Source organism: Poecile atricapillus, chromosome 14, assembly GCF_030490865.1.
Source record: "Poecile atricapillus isolate bPoeAtr1 chromosome 14, bPoeAtr1.hap1, whole genome shotgun sequence".
NCBI classification, from domain to species: domain Eukaryota; kingdom Metazoa; phylum Chordata; class Aves; order Passeriformes; family Paridae; genus Poecile; species Poecile atricapillus.
The window spans coordinates 2396751-2413694 of NC_081262.1; the positions used below are offsets into that span (position 1 = coordinate 2396751).

The 16944-nt window shown below is 59.2% G+C and overlaps 2 protein-coding genes across 6 annotated transcripts in view; both read right to left on the minus strand.

Annotated features, from left to right (window-relative positions):
* Positions 1-142: 142 nt before the first annotated feature.
* RHOT2 (ras homolog family member T2) lies at positions 143-13436 on the minus strand. Of its 4 annotated transcripts, none has more exons than XM_058849643.1 (19): positions 13371-13436; positions 13039-13092; positions 12096-12177; positions 11946-11989; positions 10731-10784; positions 10450-10502; positions 9686-9794; positions 9159-9260; positions 8468-8566; positions 7950-8058; positions 7610-7730; positions 6503-6587; positions 5340-5485; positions 5159-5259; positions 4957-5087; positions 4485-4565; positions 2464-2586; positions 2121-2323; positions 143-567 (listed from the first exon to the last, which is right to left on the minus strand). In XM_058849643.1, exons 2-19 carry the CDS (start codon positions 13069-13071, stop codon positions 450-452), a joined length of 1794 nt encoding a protein of 597 aa, XP_058705626.1. In that variant the 5' UTR covers positions 13072-13092; positions 13371-13436; the 3' UTR covers positions 143-449. The 4 variants fall into 4 exon arrangements, with proteins under 4 accessions (XP_058705626.1, XP_058705624.1, XP_058705625.1 ...); XM_058849641.1 differs by having other exon boundaries at positions 13039-13097; XM_058849642.1 differs by having other exon boundaries at positions 13396-13422.
* Positions 13437-13475: 39 nt separating this feature from the next.
* The window catches only part of WDR90 (WD repeat domain 90), a 31597-nt gene continuing 28128 nt past the window's right edge, over positions 13476-16944 (minus strand). Inside the window, exons 38-41 of one of the 2 annotated variants that reach the window (XM_058849615.1) lie at positions 16276-16419; positions 15062-15181; positions 14585-14669; positions 13476-13905 (exon numbers count right to left, since the gene is read on the minus strand). In XM_058849615.1, the coding sequence (XP_058705598.1) occupies positions 13748-13905; positions 14585-14669; positions 15062-15181; positions 16276-16419 (507 nt within the window). In that variant the 3' untranslated portion in view covers positions 13476-13747. Of the gene's footprint in view, positions 13906-14584; positions 14670-15061; positions 15182-16275; positions 16464-16944 lie in introns of both variants that reach the window. The other variant, XR_009278758.1, reaches the window with a different exon arrangement.

The window sequence follows — 16944 nt, forward strand, 5'->3', positions numbered from 1 at the left end:
GCAGCCACGAGCTCATTTGACAGCTCAGCTGCTGCTGGAGCTCCCAGAGGCTCCGGGAGCGTTGCGCCCTCCAGAATTGAGGGCACCAGCACAGCCCTCTGGGGAGGGGATGTGCCCAGTCCAACAGACACCGAAACACTCATGTTTGAGCTTAAAAACAAGCGTTAAAAAAATCGAACAGAATAAAAGATGAGGGTGATCCTCCAGCTGCTGGTGAGGCAGAGCCCTCCTGGCAGAGCTGCCTGGGGTCAGGAGGCCACAGGGTGAGGCTGGCTGGGGCCAGGGATGGATCCTGCTGGTGCTGGGAGCTCTGGCTTCACTGGTCCTGCAATCCAGGCTGGGGCAAAGGAGGATTTCCTACCAGGGGCCGGCTTGAGGCGGGGCCCCTCCCTGGGCGTCGCTGGGGACGGGGAGCTGGTGTCACGGGGGGAGGGGGTGGAGAGGGGCTCTCATTTGTTCTTGGCCAGCAGGCGGTACAGGGTGAAGCCCACCAGCGCCGTCACCGCCGCCCCCAGCGCCACCCGCAGCCAGAAGGACGCGACTCCCAGCTCCACGGCGTTCAGGTGGCTGCAAGGAAACACAGGAGAGGCCGGTGAGTGTGGCTGCCCCGCTGCTCCTACCCCACACTGCCAGGCTGGGGAGTGCCAGGGGGTGAGCCCAGCACTGGGAGAAACAGCCCAGTGAGAATCTGAGAGATTCCCCGTCCCTGCAAGCGGAGCACTCGTCACCCGGCATCACCGTCAAGCCAAGGGAGGGCTGTGGGACGGATGTGGCTGTCCCCTCCCCTGCCCTGGAAACAGCTCTCCAACACCTAAATAATTAGACAGGTATCTGCCTTTCTAGGTCAAGCTGCCTTTCCAACTGCCAGTGCACGGAGAGCCCGGATGCCACCATGGGGACACTGGTGACAGGGACCAAAGGGCAGCGAGGGACAGCACCCAGCGCTGCCCCAGCGTACACATTCCCTTCCCAAACACGTGCTGTCCTGCACTGATGTGCTCCTCTCCTCTCTCTCCCTCCATCCATAATTCATTCCCCACTACATTGGGGGAACACAGCCAATCCCCGGCCCTCCATTACGCTGTTATTTATTTATACCACATACCCTAAGATATATTAAGAATATTTAAATTTTAATACTGCAGAAGAGGAGAAAAAAAAAAAAAGCGTCAGCTCTAAAAATAAAGTTGTTTATTGAAAAGAAGCTGGAGGGAAAACTACTCACTAGTAATCCCATCCTGCCTTCCAACGCTCCCACACGTTCTCCCCGCCGGGGCTCGGCCCCTGGAGCTGCACTCGCCCTTCCCAGCCCTGGAGTGATTCCACTCCCAGGGATCCTCCTCCCTTCCCACAGCTCCCCTCACCTCCCGTGACCAGCCTGCTGCTGTCCTGCCCCATTGCCAGCCCCTCTGGGGTGCAGCTCCTCCCAAAGGGAAGCTGTGTGACAGAGGTCTCGCTTCACTGACCTCCTTTTCAGTCTGATCCATCTCATCAGGAGAAAATAGCTGCCACCCCCCCCGTGGGCCTTGGCAAACTAAGCTGGCTACTCCTCTTCAGCGTTTTTTATCCTAGGCTTCAAAAATAAACACTCCTGTGGCAGGATCTATCTACTAAATCTGCCAGAGCCATACACACAGGCAGAAGAAAACCTCCCCCCTCTGCAATTAGAGGAAGAAATGGCTTTTCTGTTTCAATTATTTGTACAAGCAGATCACAGAACACTGGAATGGTTTGAGTGGAAAGGAATCTTAAAGTTCATCTCATCCCAACCCCCTGCAATGGCAGGGACACTTCCCACTGTCCCAGGCTGCTCCAAGCCGTGCCCAACCTGGCTTTGGACACTTCCAGGGATCCAGGGGCAGCCACAGGATCTTCTCTGGGCACCCTGTGCCAGGGCCTGCCCACCCTCCCAGGGAACAATTCCTTCCCAATATCCCATCTAATCCTGTCCTCCCTCAGCTTAAGGCCATCCCCCCTTGTCCTGTCACTGCATGCCCTACATGACACCAAAAGCTGCAGAGAAACCAAAGCAGAAGCAATGTGGCAGAGGCAGGGCTGGGACACAGCCCCCTCCCCAGGCTGTGCTCCCAGCAGAGCCCCTCCATGGCAAGGATACTAACGGGAAGGTGGCAGCAGTGGCCAGCTTGGTGTAGACAGCGGTGCTGGGTGGTCCCTGGCTGTGGCAGGAGAAGAGGAAGGGTGGAGGGAGGCAGTGTTTGTAGCAGAACTCAGCTGGGAAGAGCCCTGGCTGCTGGCTGGCTTCTGGCAGGTCTGTCTTGGAGGCCACAAAGACACAGGGGATCTGGCTGTCCAGGTAGTGTTGCTGCAGAGACAGAGAAACACCAGCGAGGGGTTAAGGACCAACCCCTGGGAGAGACAGGGCTGCCGTGAAGGCTGATGTCCCCCATGCCCCTGTGGTCACCCAGGACCCCCTGTAAAGTCCCCAGGGTCCCTGCCAGCTACCTTATAGATGCTGGCACAGTAGCTGAAGGATTTGGGGTCGCTCAGGCTGTAGATGAAGCAGGCGACGTCGCAGGCCGCGTCCGACGGCTTCGTGAACGTCGTGTCAGCGCTGACCTCATACAGCTGCAGCACAGGGGACAGGGATGATGGCACAGCCGTGTCCCAGGGCTGCTCCTCACACCTCACATGTGCCACCACAGCCATGGCCACAGCCAGAGCACAGCCACAGCACAGCCACAGCCACAGCACAGCCACAGCACAGCCACAGCCACAGCACAGCCACAGCCACAGCCACAGCCACAGCCACAGCCACAGCACAGCCACAGCACAGGCACAGCACAGCCACAGCCACAGCCACAGCCACAGCACAGCCACAGCACAGCCACAGCCACAGCCACAGCACAGCCACAGCACAGCCACAGCCACAGCCACAGCCACAGCACAGCCACAGCACAGCCACAGCCACAGCCACAGCACAGCCACAGCACAGCCACAGCACAGCCACAGCCACAGCCACAGCACAGCCACAGCCACAGCACAGCCACAGCCACAGCACAGCCACAGCCACAGCCACAGCACAGCCAGAGCACAGCCACAGCACAGCCACAGCCACAGCACAGCCACAGCCACAGCACAGCCACAGCCACAGCACAGCCACAGCACAGCCACAGCACAGCCACAGCCACAGCCACAGCACAGCCACAGCCACAGCACAGCCACAGCACAGCCACAGCACAGCCACAGCCACAGCACAGCCACAGCCACAGCACAGCCACAGCCACAGCACAGCCACAGCACAGCCACAGCACAGCCACAGCCACAGCCACAGCACAGCCACAGCCACAGCACAGCCACAGCACAGCCACAGCACAGCCACAGCCACAGCACAGCCACAGCCAGAGCACAGCCACAGCACAGCCACAGCACAGCCACAGCCACAGCACAGCCACAGCACAGCCACAGCACAGCCACAGCACAGCCACAGCCACAGCACAGCCACAGCACAGCCACAGCACAGCCACAGCCAGAGCACAGCCACAGCACAGCCACAGCCACAGCACAGCCACAGCACAGCCACAGCCAGAGCACAGCCACAGCCACAGCACAGCCACAGCCACAGCACAGCCACAGCCACAGCCACAGCACAGCCACAGCCACAGCCACAGCACAGCCACAGCCACAGCCACAGCCACAGCCACAGCCACAGCCACAGCCACAGCACAGCCACAGCACAGCCACAGCCACAGCCACAGCCACAGCCACAGCACAGCCACAGCACAGCCACAGCTCAGCCACAGCACAGCCACAGCACAGCCACAGCCAGAGCACAGCCACAGCCACAGCCACAGCACAGCCACAGCACAGCCACAGTCACAGCCACAGCACAGCCACAGCTCAGCCACAGCACAGCCACAGCACAGCCACAGCACAGCCACAGCCAGAGCACAGCCACAGCCAGAGCACAGCCACAGCCAGAGCACAGCCACAGCACAGCCACAGCCACAGCACAGCCACAGCCACAGCACAGCCACAGCACAGCCACAGCCACAGCCACAGCACAGCACAGCCACAGCCACAGCCACAGCCACAGCACAGCCACAGCACAGCCACAGCACAGCCACAGCACAGCCACAGCCACAGCACAGCCACAGCCACAGCCACAGCACAGCCACAGCCACAGCCACAGCACAGCCACAGCCACAGCACAGCCACAGCACAGCCACAGCCACAGCCACAGCCACAGCACAGCCACAGCACAGCCACAGCCACAGCCACAGCACAGCCACAGCACAGCCACAGCCACAGCACAGCCACAGCACAGCCACAGCACAGCCACAGCACAGCCACAGCACAGCCACAGCCAGAGCACAGCCAGAGCACAGCCAGAGCACAGCCACAGCACAGCCACAGCACAGCCACAGCACAGCCACAGCCACAGCCACAGCCCCGTGTGCCAGGATATGGGGACACAGCCCCATAAGGGCCACACACGGCACAATTCCCTGCTGTCCCAGACTTACTATGAGGTACTTCTCCTGGCCATTGACCTGCACTGTGTTGATGGTGTAGAGGGATGGCTGTCCTGGGTTCTCCTTCTGGGCCTGTCACCAAGGGAAACGCTGTCTCAGGCAGTGGAGATGTGCTGGGTGAGGGACAGTGCCCCAGCCCCCCTGTCCTGACAGCCACCTGAGGGGCAGCCAGGCCCTATCATGAGATGTGGGGTTGCTCCTAACAGGCAGGAAAGTCAGCATTGCTGTGGCCAGACCGGGAAAAGGCACAGCCCCTCGGGACAAGCAGAGGGAGCAGGCCCATTGCCTTGGCCAGGATTAAGGACACCAAAGCCAGCACACGGGGAGCTGTGTGAAGGGCATGAAGCAGGGGGGCCTGGCCACATGCAGGGAGGTGCCAGCAGGGGACAGATGGCTCCAGGACCCCCAGCTGTGCCTCCTGCTCCGCCCTGGGAGCGTGGCCGGCCAGGGAGCAGCCACTCACCGCCAGGCTCCTGCCGAGGAAGGCCTGCAGGAAGGCGGACTTGCCTGCGCCCCGCGCTCCCAGCACCTTGCACAGGAAGACATTCCTCTGGGTCTGCCCTTTCTCCAGGTCAATCCTCTTCTCCCGGGTCACTGGCAGGAGAGAGGGTGGTGAGAGCCAGGAGGGACCCGACTTGTGACAGAAGGGGAGGGCATGGCTGTACCTGTGAGGGCTTGGGTCTGGGAGTCCTGCTCCGAGATGATGGGGTAGCCCAAGTAGCCCAGGCACTCCAGGCAGTGCCGTACGTCCAGGTAAGCCACGAGCCTGGAGAGACAGAGCATGCCAGGAGGGTCAGCAAGGGCTGAGTGATGTGACCGAGGGCCAGGGAGAGGGACTGAGCTTACGTCCACTGGCAGAGGAATCCATGCAGGGAAAGCAGGCCTTTATCAGTGGTGCATACCGTGTTGTAGAGCTCGGGGCCCCAGGGCACGCGGGGGAACACGCTGAAGAAGTTCTGCAGCTCTGTGTGCGACAGGGCTCCGTCCTGGTCCTGCCAAAACACAGGGAGTCACCAGGGAGGCAGGTGGGCCCTGCCACCTCCCTGCTGTGGAACATCACAGGGATGCTGTGAACGGCAGGAATCGATCGATCGCAGCGAGGCTGGAGCTGGGTGAGCTCACAGAGCCTGTGCCTCAGGGACTGCCAGCACTGCACAACAGCAAACATGCTTTGGGACTGCAGCTGCAACCAGGCAGGACCTGTCCATGCCCACCCCACAGCCCTGAGCTGCTGTTCCTGGAATTCCTGGAGCCAGCTGTCCCACAGCAGCCTGCATCAGCCCAGCCTGGCCTGACAGAGGCCAACTCAGCACTCAGGCTGCTGTGCCTGAAGGGGACCTACAGGCACCTGGGCATCCAGGGATGTGCATCCATCCAGTTCGGCCACTCCCCATGGCCACAGAGCTGACCTGGACACACAGGGATGTGTGTCCACTCTCTGCTGCCATTCCTGAGCCACTCCCCGTTGTCAGAGCTGCCATACCCCAGATGCACATCAACATCTGAATAGCCAGTCTGAGCAGGTGCATCCAATACATCCCCTTCTCCCACTCTCCAAGAGCCTGAGTTTGGCACAAATGTGTTGCTTTCTCTCCCTCTCTCCAGCCTGGCAGCCCTCCACCAGGCTGGCAGATGCTGATGTTTGGTCCATGGCTGCTGGCCAGCAGCTGTGCCCACTTCCCTGCCCACTTCCCTGCCCCCCTCCCTGCTGCAGTCAGGCACTACAAGCTTGATGCCAACTCAGACCCAGTCCCTCAAAGTCCAAACTGCCCTTTGGTCAAGAGTAGTGACCATAACCCCATGTCCCTGACAGGCCATCTGACTACCTACAGCTCACTGTGGCCACTTCCTGCTCCCAAAGCCTCCAAAGAGGGAATGCTGTGGCAGAGGAAAGCCCTTCCCTGGTGCTCCATGGGCTCCACAGAGGGGTGGTTAGGGGAGCACCTGTGCCCAGGTGTGCAGGCCCAGGAGAGCAGCCCCTCCCCTGGAGCCCCTGCACTGCTGCCCACCTTGTCGTGCTTCTCAAAGAGCCTCTGCAGGAACTGGTACCCCAGGTGGTTGAGCTCCGTGGAGCAGCCGGGAGGCACACGGATCCTGTTGGGAAAATCATGGAATGATTTAGGTTGGAAAACCCCTCCATGATCGAGTCCAACTGTTCTAACATTATCAAGGCCACCACTAACCCCAAGTGCCACATCTTCAAGGCTTTAAATCCCTCCAAGGATGGGGGGACTCCACCACTGCCTTGGGCAGCTCTGCCAGTGCCTGACTGCCCTTTCAGCTAAGAAATTTTTCCTGCTACCCAACCTAAACCTCCCTTTTATCTTTCATATCTTTCATATCTTACTCTCCAGTTCAGACCCCCAGATGAACCTCCTCAAGCCCTGAACTAAGGGCAGTGTGTGAGCACATCTCACCCAGAGGACACAGCTCCCCACTCCCTCCCTGCTCAAAGTCAGCTGCTGCCTCCAGGCCTGGCTATTCCTCAACACAGCTCCCTTCTTTTGGGGAGAATGCCCTGGGGATGCACAGTGGCCTTTCCTCGGCACATCCCAAGCAGTCCAGGAGGTGCTTTGCCCTTGCTCTGCCTCATGCCCAGGGCCTCAGCAGGGCTCAGCAGTGCCCTGGGTGCTATCCACCAGCATGTCCCTGTCACCTCCCTGCAGCCTGCTCTCTGGGAAGAGGAGGAGGCAGCTCTCAAGCCAAACCCTTCCATTCCTGCCAGCTCCCCATCTCCAGAGTGGCAGGGAGCAGAGAAGAGACAGCAGCTGCACAATCAGCCGCGAGGGCTGTGCTGACAGCTCACTGCTCCTGACAGAGCCGTTCTGCCTCGCTCAGCCAGGGACATGGCAGCCTCCAAGAACCCCTTGCTGATGTCAAGGGAAGTCTGGGATTTCATTCCCCACTTTCTGCCTAAATCAGCAGCCCCAATGCCTGCTGTATTTGTCCCCAGCCCCACGTCAGCTCCTGCCCAAGGGGAAGGTGAGGACTGAGAATCTGAGAACCAAAGGGCCCACAGCAGCTCCTGGGGTGCAGGAAGGATCCAGCCAAGGTGCTGGGGATGCTGAGCCATGGCCCACGGGAATGTGACCCCCTGGCCAGCCCTGGACACGCACTGTGGGTACAGGTAGTCATCTGTCAGCTCCAGCTCGTCGTCGTAGCCGAAGCGGCGCAGGATGGTCCAGGTGGTCTCGTGCCGGCCCCTCTGGATGAAGAGGGTGTTGAGGAAGAGGAAACCTGCAGGAGAGATCAGGGGGCTCAGTTCAGGCTGAACTCCTCAGCTGTGTTTTCCCTGTGAAAATAGACTGCTGGGACAGAGAGATCTAGCAGCCACAGTTTTAAGAAGAGGAACTAATTAGTCTTGGAATGAGAGCCAGGAGGCTCAGGTCAAGGACAGGGCCCCCTGGGATATCCCTCCATCCCCTGGGAAGGAGCAGGGAGCCCTGGGGCTGTTACCATTCAAGGTGAGGCCGTTGTCCTGCACCCCGTCTGTCGTGTTCTTCCACACAACCATCTTCACATCCTCCAGGGCCTGGGGAGCCAGGGGGTTTCCAAAACAAGACTTCTGCCTCCCAAGAGAATGAAGGCCATTGTCAGCAAAGCACTCAGAGAGCACAATCCTTTCTCACCAGGTTCCCTCTCCCCTGGCAAGGAATGGGGTTTCAAGGAGGGAAAATCCACCTTGCTTACAGATTTCTGCCTTAGGCCATGACTAAACCCCTGTTCATCAGCATCCCAATAATTTAGGACTCTCAGCATGTCCAGAGCCTCCTGGTCTTCCCATGGCAGAGCAAACTCAGCCCAGGCTTAGGAAGACAGAAACCCACATGCTCAGAAATGCATCCTGCAGTGCTTCAGCTGTGCCACAGAAACACCAAACAGGAATGTGACAGCTGTGTCAAGAGAGGGGCAACTTTCCTGCTGGAAAGGGAATCCCAGGCACTGGGAACTCCTCAGCTCTGCAGCCACCCTACCTGGAAGTAGTTGAGCTCATCATCACTGAGGATCTGGTTGTTGTCCTGGTCTGAGAGGTTGAAGATCCGTGTCAGTGCTCGAGCACAGGCGGGTTTGAGCTGCAAGAACCAACCATGGTGAGCACACAGGGCAGCAGCCACAGCCTGGCCCTTCCTCCTGCAGCCCCACACGCAGTGGCTTCCCTTCCTGCACTTCTAGGCCAGTACCACAGCCACCCTGGAGGTGGGAATCATTAAGCTTGGAAAACTGCTCCAAGATCTGAGTCCAGCTGTTCCCCAGCACTGCCAAGGCCACCACTAGCCCATGGCCCCAAGTGCCACATCCACAGAGCTTTGAAATCCTTCCAGGGATGGAGACTCCACCACTGCCCCTGTGCCAGTCCTGACCATCCTTCCCATGAAGCAATTTTTCCTAATATCCAATCTAAAATCAGAGAGGACAATCCATGGGGAACTTTTTTTCCAGACCCTTCCCTCCACAACCAACACACAGCCTGGAGCATGAGGACTTGTGCCCCACCACACCCAAGTCCCTGCAGGTGTCTGTCTGTCTGCCCAGCTGGCTGTACTGAGCACAGGAGATGGGCACTGAGCCCTTGGCCTGTCTGTGCCAACCCAAACCCTCCACTTCCACTCCAAAAACTCCAGCTTGGAGCAGTGTGATGGGAAGATGACTCCTCCAGGAACCCACCTGCTTCTCCTCAGGGTCGTAGAGTGGGGCAGTGGGGTGCAGCACAGCTTTCTGGGCGTAGTAGAAGAGCTCAGAGATGTTCTTGAGGTTCTTGGCAGAGCACTGGGGATTCAGAGGGAGAGACAGTCCTGATGAAAAGGGCAGGAGGAGGATGATACAATCTCCCCGAGCCACTCTAGCTGTGCCTCAAGGCCCAGAGCAGTTGTCCACCATGAGGAAAAATCAAAAGGGACAATCTCCTGGGCTTTGCTCTGGCTTTACTGTGCCCATTCCACAGCCCCAGAACCAACAGGGACTGTGTGGAGCTCCAACTAGAGAGCACAGAGGGCAGGCACAGAAAGCTGCTCCTTGCAAGGGGTAAAGAACAGAAAGCCCAAAGCACAGGCTCTCAACCCCTGGACACGGGGACTTGTGTAGAGCAACATCATCAGGGCAGCTCTCCAGGAGCACAGAGGCTCCCTGACTCCCACCAGACCAACATTCCAAGCCCTTAGGGAGGCTCTGCACACCCCCTCCAGCTCCCTCACCTCCACGCAGGTCTCAATCTCCGAGAACTGGTTCATGATGGGCAGGATGACCTCCATGGAGCTGCCCATCTGCAGGTCAGACTTGTTTCCCACTAAAATAATGGGGATTCTAGGAAAGACACAGAGCACAAGTGAGGCCACCCCTCTCTTGGTCCCAGCACTGTCCCAGCCATCGGTGCTCCCATGGCCAGGTCAGGGAGGCCCCAACTCTCCTCTGCAAGGTCCAGAGCAGCTTTCCTGCCTCCCACAGCCAGGAGCATCCATCTGGAGAAACAGACTGCCTGATCCTGCTTATGCTTTCACCCAGCAACAATATGTTCAGGAGCCTTTAATCCAGCACAGCAGCCTTCTGCCCAAGAGATCCACACACAGACTCTGTGCTCCCAGATCCCCCTGGCAGCCTCCTCTCCCTGTCTGATCCAGGGAGGGAGAAGGATTCCTCCTCAGTGCCCCCCTGCCTCAGAGCTGGATCTCTGGGGGAGAAAAGCCCCCATGTGCTTCTGCTCCAAGTGGTCAGGTCACAAAACACAGTCCTGGAATAGTTTTGGCTGTGAGGGACCTTAAAGTTCATCTCATCCCACCCCCTGCCATTGCCAGGGACACCACCATTAGACCACGGCTCCAAGCCCCATTCAACCTGGCCTGGTTCAAACCACAAAGCTGGTTTGCTCTCAGGACCCTCAGAAGGAGGTGAGGGTGGTGGGCATCCCACAGGCCCCAGAATCCCCCAATTCTGCACCCACAGATCACAGCCCACACGGTACCTGGATCCCTTCTCAAGTCCCCCATTCACCATGGGGATCCACTTTGTGCGAATCTGGAAGGTGAGCAGAGGAGAAGGGCTGTCAGCACAGCCTGGGGAGCGAGAGGCAGATCCCAGGCAGGCAGGAACAGGGCCCTGCAGCCATCTGCTCCTTCACACCAGCAGGCAGAGCAGGCCCAGGGATGCTGGATGCCAGCACCAGGATGCTACAAGCCTGATGTCCTGTTGTGAGGGAGCAACCTTGGGTGGAGCTCAGCTTCTGCTGTGGTGGGCACCCATTACCTTGTCAATGGTGGCCTCCTTGGTGACATCATACACCATGCAGACCACGTTGGCCTGCAAGAGAAGCAGGAGAGGGTGGTGAAGAGGTCCCTGCCACACTTGTGGCAGCAGGGAATGCTGGCTGAGCTGCCAGGGAAAGGCAGCGGGCTGAGCGCACGTGAGCACGGACACGTACACAGCCCCCGACTGGGCTGCCCTCAGCATGAGCCCACGAGCTGCTGGGAACAGCTCCTCTGCCTCAGGAGCTGCTGGGAACAGCTCCTCTGCCTCAGGAGCTGCTGGGAGAAGTTCCTCTGCCTCAGGAGCTGCTGCTCCCATGGCTGCAGGGGATGTGGGATCCCTCTCCCACACCAGCCGTGTCCCGGCCCTCCTCCCCTCCTGACCCCGTGCAGGCAGGGCCAGCACTGAGGCTTTATCGGAAGCAGACAGGAGGGATCACTGGTCCTTTCAGGAGAGAGTTTAATGCTAATCCAAGGACACACAAGGGTTTAGGCAGGATTTCCTGGAGCCATTTAAAGCCTCTGTGTAGTCCTGCTGTCTGGGTGGAGGGAGCAGGACCCCCATGCCCACCTCCTTGGCCATTAGCCACCTACTTGATTAAATAGCTTTGCTCACGTGAGAGATATGGTTTTATTATCCATAATTAAAAGGTCCTCACGTCTGCAGAGCCAAGGTTAATCCCAGGGCAAAGAGCAGCTGGGTCCACCCCAGCCAGACAACTTAATTATTCCTCCACGGCTGCTCGGAGGGCTCCCTCATCCCTCCCCGCCCAGTGCTCGCCAGAGGCTCCAGCTCCCAAATTAACTCCTCTGTGCCACCGCTTCATCAGGCAGCCACAGGGATCTAATGCAGGGAATCAGGGCTCTTACCCAAACCCAGCAACTGCTTCTCCCTCTTCTGAATCCGTGGGGAACCTCCCGAGGCAGAGAGCACAACATCTGCTCTGCAGCCTCCTCCGCCTCCCGTGGGCAGCGAGCTGCCCCCCACCGCTCGCCTTCTGGAGCCTCCCCGGAGGGCTTGGACAAGCCACACACAACAGCTTACAAGACAGAGCAGGATTAAACAAGCCTCTGAACAAACCAGGAGCATTAATCCATGGATAACCAACTGCCTGTGCCTCTCTGCGTGGCTAATGGGGAGGGGAGGGGAGCAGCCAGCCATGTGTCCCTTGGGGAGCACAACCTCCTGTCCCCATCCCAGCCCAGCACTGCTCACCTTGGCGATCTCCTCCTGCAGCTCCTCCTCTGTCTGCTCTGATTCTGGAAGGGGAGTGAAGCCATCACCACCTGTCCAGGCATGGGTACCCCTTCCCAATCCCCTCAGCCAGGCAGGGAAGGGGAGAAGCCAGGCAGGATAGGGCCCTACCTGAGTAGTCCACTATATGTGTGGGGACCTTCTCAGGGGTGACATCGGCTGGGATCGTGATCTCCTCTGCTCGGGGGGGCACCTGCAAAGCCAGCACACCCCATCCAGCCACAGGCAGCCAGCAGGAGAGGTGACAAGGGACTTCAGACCCCAACGTGGCCACTGCCAGGGCAGGATGAGCTGTGGATCACAGATCACTCTTGGCCCAACAGCCCCCTGCGCTCCAGCCCTCGCACAGGCAATGTCCTTGAGGTGGAACTTCCACCTGCCTCCAGAACACAAAGCTTCTGATCCCCGTGGAGGTAAGCCCTGGGCACTCCCTGGGTTCCTCTGGGAGCAGCACTCAGCTGATTGTCTAGGCTGGGCTGGGAGCAGGGAAGAGGTGCAGGGCTGGTCCCCCCAAACCCCTGAGCTGGTGCTGCCCAGCACAACACCATGGAGGGCACCAGCTGCTCGTGGGCAGCAGAAGAAACCATATGAGGCATAGGGAAAATATGCCTGGACAGATTAATCCCATTTTCCTACCCAAACTATGCTGGGACAGGAAGCTGTCGAGGGGCACAGGCTGGCTGGATGCTGCTATTCACAGCTGGCCTGGCTCAGAGCACCAAACCCATCTCCAGAGGGTACAGCAGGCAGGGAATGGGGCCTGGACCCTTCCAAGGGCTCTGTGCTGGTGCCAGCCTTGCTGTGCTGGTGCCAAAAGACCCCCAGCAAGTAAGGATCAGCTCCCAAGCCGGAATCAGAGCCCAAAGTGAGGAAAACCCCACCTCATCTGGAGCTCCGTGTGGTCCTCATTGACCTCACTTGAACCAGCCACTGCTTCCACAGCCCCAGGAACTGTGAGCACCTCCCAGCCACCCCCATCTCCAGCGGGGACCCTGGGGACAGAGCTGTCCCACCCAGCGAGGGGCTCAGGCTGCCGCGACCCCTCCCCACTCACCTCTTCAGGAAACTCCTCTCCCACCAGAGCCATGATCAGGGACGTCTTCCCCACCTGGGCTAGGAAATAAAGGGAGGACGTTGACATTGGCACGGGCACGACAGAGCTTGATGTGGACAGCGGCCGGTGGGAGGCACGATCGGAGCCGGTGACAATGACAGCCGCGGGGGCCACGGGCGGGCCCGGTCTCTCCCCTAGTCCCGCCAGTAACAGGGGACCCACCTGGCCCCCCGCCCGCCCTCGCCCCTTCCCTGCAGGAGAACCCTCTCCCCCAGGATCCCGGTGTCCCCTCTCCTATCCCGGGCTGGAGGCGGCTCCCCCGTGCCCCTCACCCTCCCCGAGCAGGAGGATCCTCACGTCCCGTTTCATGGCGGCGCCGCCGCCTCCCGGGCCCCCCCCCCCCACTTCCGGCCGCACCAGCGAGCGGCGGGGCGGAGCGGCGCGGGCAGCACAGCGCCCCCTGCCGGGCCAGCACACCACACCGCCAGCGTTCCTCCTTCCATGGTTTATTAACAAAACAAAACATTGAACGGCAACAAACGGCGAACGGGGCCGTGAAACACATTCCAGGCCCGGGCGGGGCCGCAGGCGGGCCAGCCGCCGCTGCTGCCGTGGGGGCGGTGGTTTGGGCCTGCTCGCGGCCGGAGCCGGGGCCTGGCGCGGGGCGGGCCCCGCTGGAGAAGCGGCGCTGCTCCGGGGCCAGCCCGGCTCAGGCGCCCGGGAGCTCCCACACGAGGACGGCGCTGTGGGAGGCCGTGAGGAGGCGGCGGCCGGAGGGTGCGAAGCAGCAGAAGTGCACGGTGTCGTCATGGCCCGCGTAGTCCTGCGGGGCCCCGGCGGGGCAGGGCTGCAGCCGCAGCAGCCGGTCTGGGGAGAGGAGCAGCTCAGGGCTGGGCCAGGACGCTCTGACTGTCCCCATCACCCTCCAGAGCCGCTCCCTGGGGCTTGTCCGTGCCACGACCACCCTTCCCTGTCACTCACAGACCTTCTCCATCTCCCATCCCTGCCAGAAGCACCACTCATGGTCACCTCCCACTCCCTTTCCATGTTTTGTTCCAGCCAGAAGCACCATTCCCCCTCAGCCTCAGACCCTCCCCATGTCTGTTCCCAGCCTGAAGCCTGTTTCCAGTGACCCCCAACCCCTCTCATGTCTGTTCCCATCCAGAAGCACCATCTCCAGTCAGTTCCCAGGCTCTCTCCCCACTGCTGCTGCAAGTTGAGTCACTGAGCTGAGTGACACAGGACAGACAGATCCAGGAGTGAGCAGGGTCCTGTTCCCGTGCTGCCTCAGAGGCTGCAGCTCACACAGCCACAGAAATGGAGACTGCCCAGAACCCCAGGAAATCATTCCAGTGACAAACCCTGCCTGTGGACAAGCAGGATTGACCTCGTGCATCTCATTTCTGACCCACGAGTCTCCTGGAGGTTTCTCCTTGCCCTGAACTGTAGCTCCCAGGTTTGAGGACATGTCTCTTGTTTTGAGGAATAAGGACACACTTGTTTCCCCTCTGGCAGAAGGAGGGGCCCAGGCACCCCCAGCACTCACCACCAAAGCCGATGGCCATGAAAGGTGCAGCTGGGGACAGGCTGAGGGACGTGGCAAAGGCTGGCAGGGGTATCTTCCTGAGCACCTGCAGCCCAGCAAGAGAAACATCAACAGCTCAAAGGGGGAAAGGCAGCACCCAGAGCTGTGCAGCCACAGCCCTAAGGAGGGCCATGGGGAGGGGCTGAGGCTGCACAGCTCTGAAAGCCTCCCCAGGCATCCAGGAGACAGTGGGGAGAGTGTTAATGCTCTGTAAACAGCCGCCTTCCCCTCCAGTGGGATCAGGGACTGCCTGGCTGCCTGCCTGGATGCAGGGTCAGGGCTCTGCTGCTCACCTGGGCCACACTTGGGAGTTTCCAAACTGGAAATCTGTTCCCAGAGCAGCTGCCTGAGCCCACCTCACCCCTGTGACCGAGGGCACACCCAGGGCAGCTCTGCCAGCCCACACTGTCCCCACTGCCCATGGCAGGGGACAGGTACCTGTTTCTTCCTCAGGCTGTAGAACAAAGCTTCCTTCTGCAGCCCAAAGCCCACATAGACCAGGACACCGTGTTCCCAAGGGCAGAATGCAGCCAGGCTGGGCGGGAGGCTGTCGAGACCCTGGTGAGGGAAACCAAAGGCAACAAAACTGAGGCTGGATTCTCTTATTTCCATCAGTGAGAGATAAAAGGAGAGCACAGAGGGACACCAGGGCTGTGAGTGTTTGAGCAGTGGGACATGAGCATGGTGGAGGCTGCTTCCTCCCTCTTGCATTCCCATCTCAGGCTCTGGAAAAGCAAGGAACAACCACACCCTGCCATGGAAACCTGAAGCAAATAGTTTAGTGCTGTAGGAGCAGGTCCCATGAGGGTCCAAAAGACTGAATTCCCACTGAGATATTATTGCTGCATGGGCTTGAAGCTGGGATTTGGTTATGGATCAGTTTAACACAAGAAAACAGGGTCCAGGAGGCAGATCTTGAACAGTGGATGCAAGATCAAACCTTCACACTGTAGGGAGAGCTGTAGTGAACTTTTTTCCAGAGGAAATCCATCCATACATTTATTTTGCAAATATACAGAAGAATTACTGACAGAACCCAGTTGCTGCATGGACCCAGGCTGAGGCACTGCCTCTTGTCCCCCAAAAACACCCAGCTCCTTTCTGCCTGCCAATGTCACCTGGACCAGGGACCAGCCTCTCCAACACATCCTCTTGCTTTTCTAGCAGGTGTCCTGCTGCCCAAACCCTACCCCTGGGCTGGAGCCAAAGGCTTCTGCCAAGCAGCAGGGACACACAGGGCTGAGTACTTGGCTCTGGGAAGCCATCACCAGGCTCCTGGCTTGGAATATTCACACTCCTCGGGGGTGTCAGAATTAGCAGTACACTCATAATTAGCTCTCCCTCCTGCACACCATGCTCACTGCTGCCCAGGCTCTGCTTTGCTGGCACAGGGTGACAGCTCTTTCTTTGCAGGTGCAGTTTAGGGCTCCTCATGCTTAGAAGTCAGTGCTCCAGGGCAATCTGGCACTGCTACACTTCCTTTCCACACCCAAGAAGGCACATTAACAAGGTTCTCTGTCAACTGGACTAACAGAGATGCTTTTCCTAAGTGCACACACACTCTCTCACAGCCCTGTGCCTCCCTCCTCCATCTCTGCTGGTGTCCAGCCTCACAGCAGGAGCAGGCAGGGCCTGGCAGGTGCCACGCTCACCTCGGGGCCAGCAGGAGCTGGGAAGCTGAGCCAGTCGAGGAGCTCACACTTGTCCTGGAGCCAGTCGGAGGCCCAGACGCTGACCCGGCGGTCGGAGCTGGCAGCCAGCCAGAGCTCCCCTCCTTCCACCCCAAAGTCGTGGTACTGTGGAGCAGAAACACAACCCTGTCCTTCTGGGGCACTGAGGCCTGGAAGGAAAGGCAGGACAGGAACTGATGGGAACATGGGGATTGTGTTTAGGGGATCAAAGCCAGGATTAACCTCTGTTTGTGGCTGCCCCATTCCTGGAAGTGTCCAAAGCCAGGCTGGATGGGGCTTGGAGCAACCTGGGCTAGTGACGGGGGGTCCCTGCCCATGGAAGGGAAATGGAAATGGAATGGAAATGGCTGCTTTTTAAGGTCCTTTTCAACCCAAATCCTGGTCTGAATGACACAGTTCTCTTTCCTGGGACACCCTCTGGACCTGTGCATCTCCTAGGAGAGTTATTTCCAATATCATGTATCCCCTAACAACATCCTTCATCTCAAATCAAGGAGGGTTTCCTCAGTCTCAGACTACAAGGAAACAGCCTTGCAGTGTAGATGATCTTAAAGCCTGAAAGCTTAGGGAAAACCATTCCCTATTGTGCTGTGCAAAGGAAACTCTCCATGAAGAGGAGGACAAAGGAGG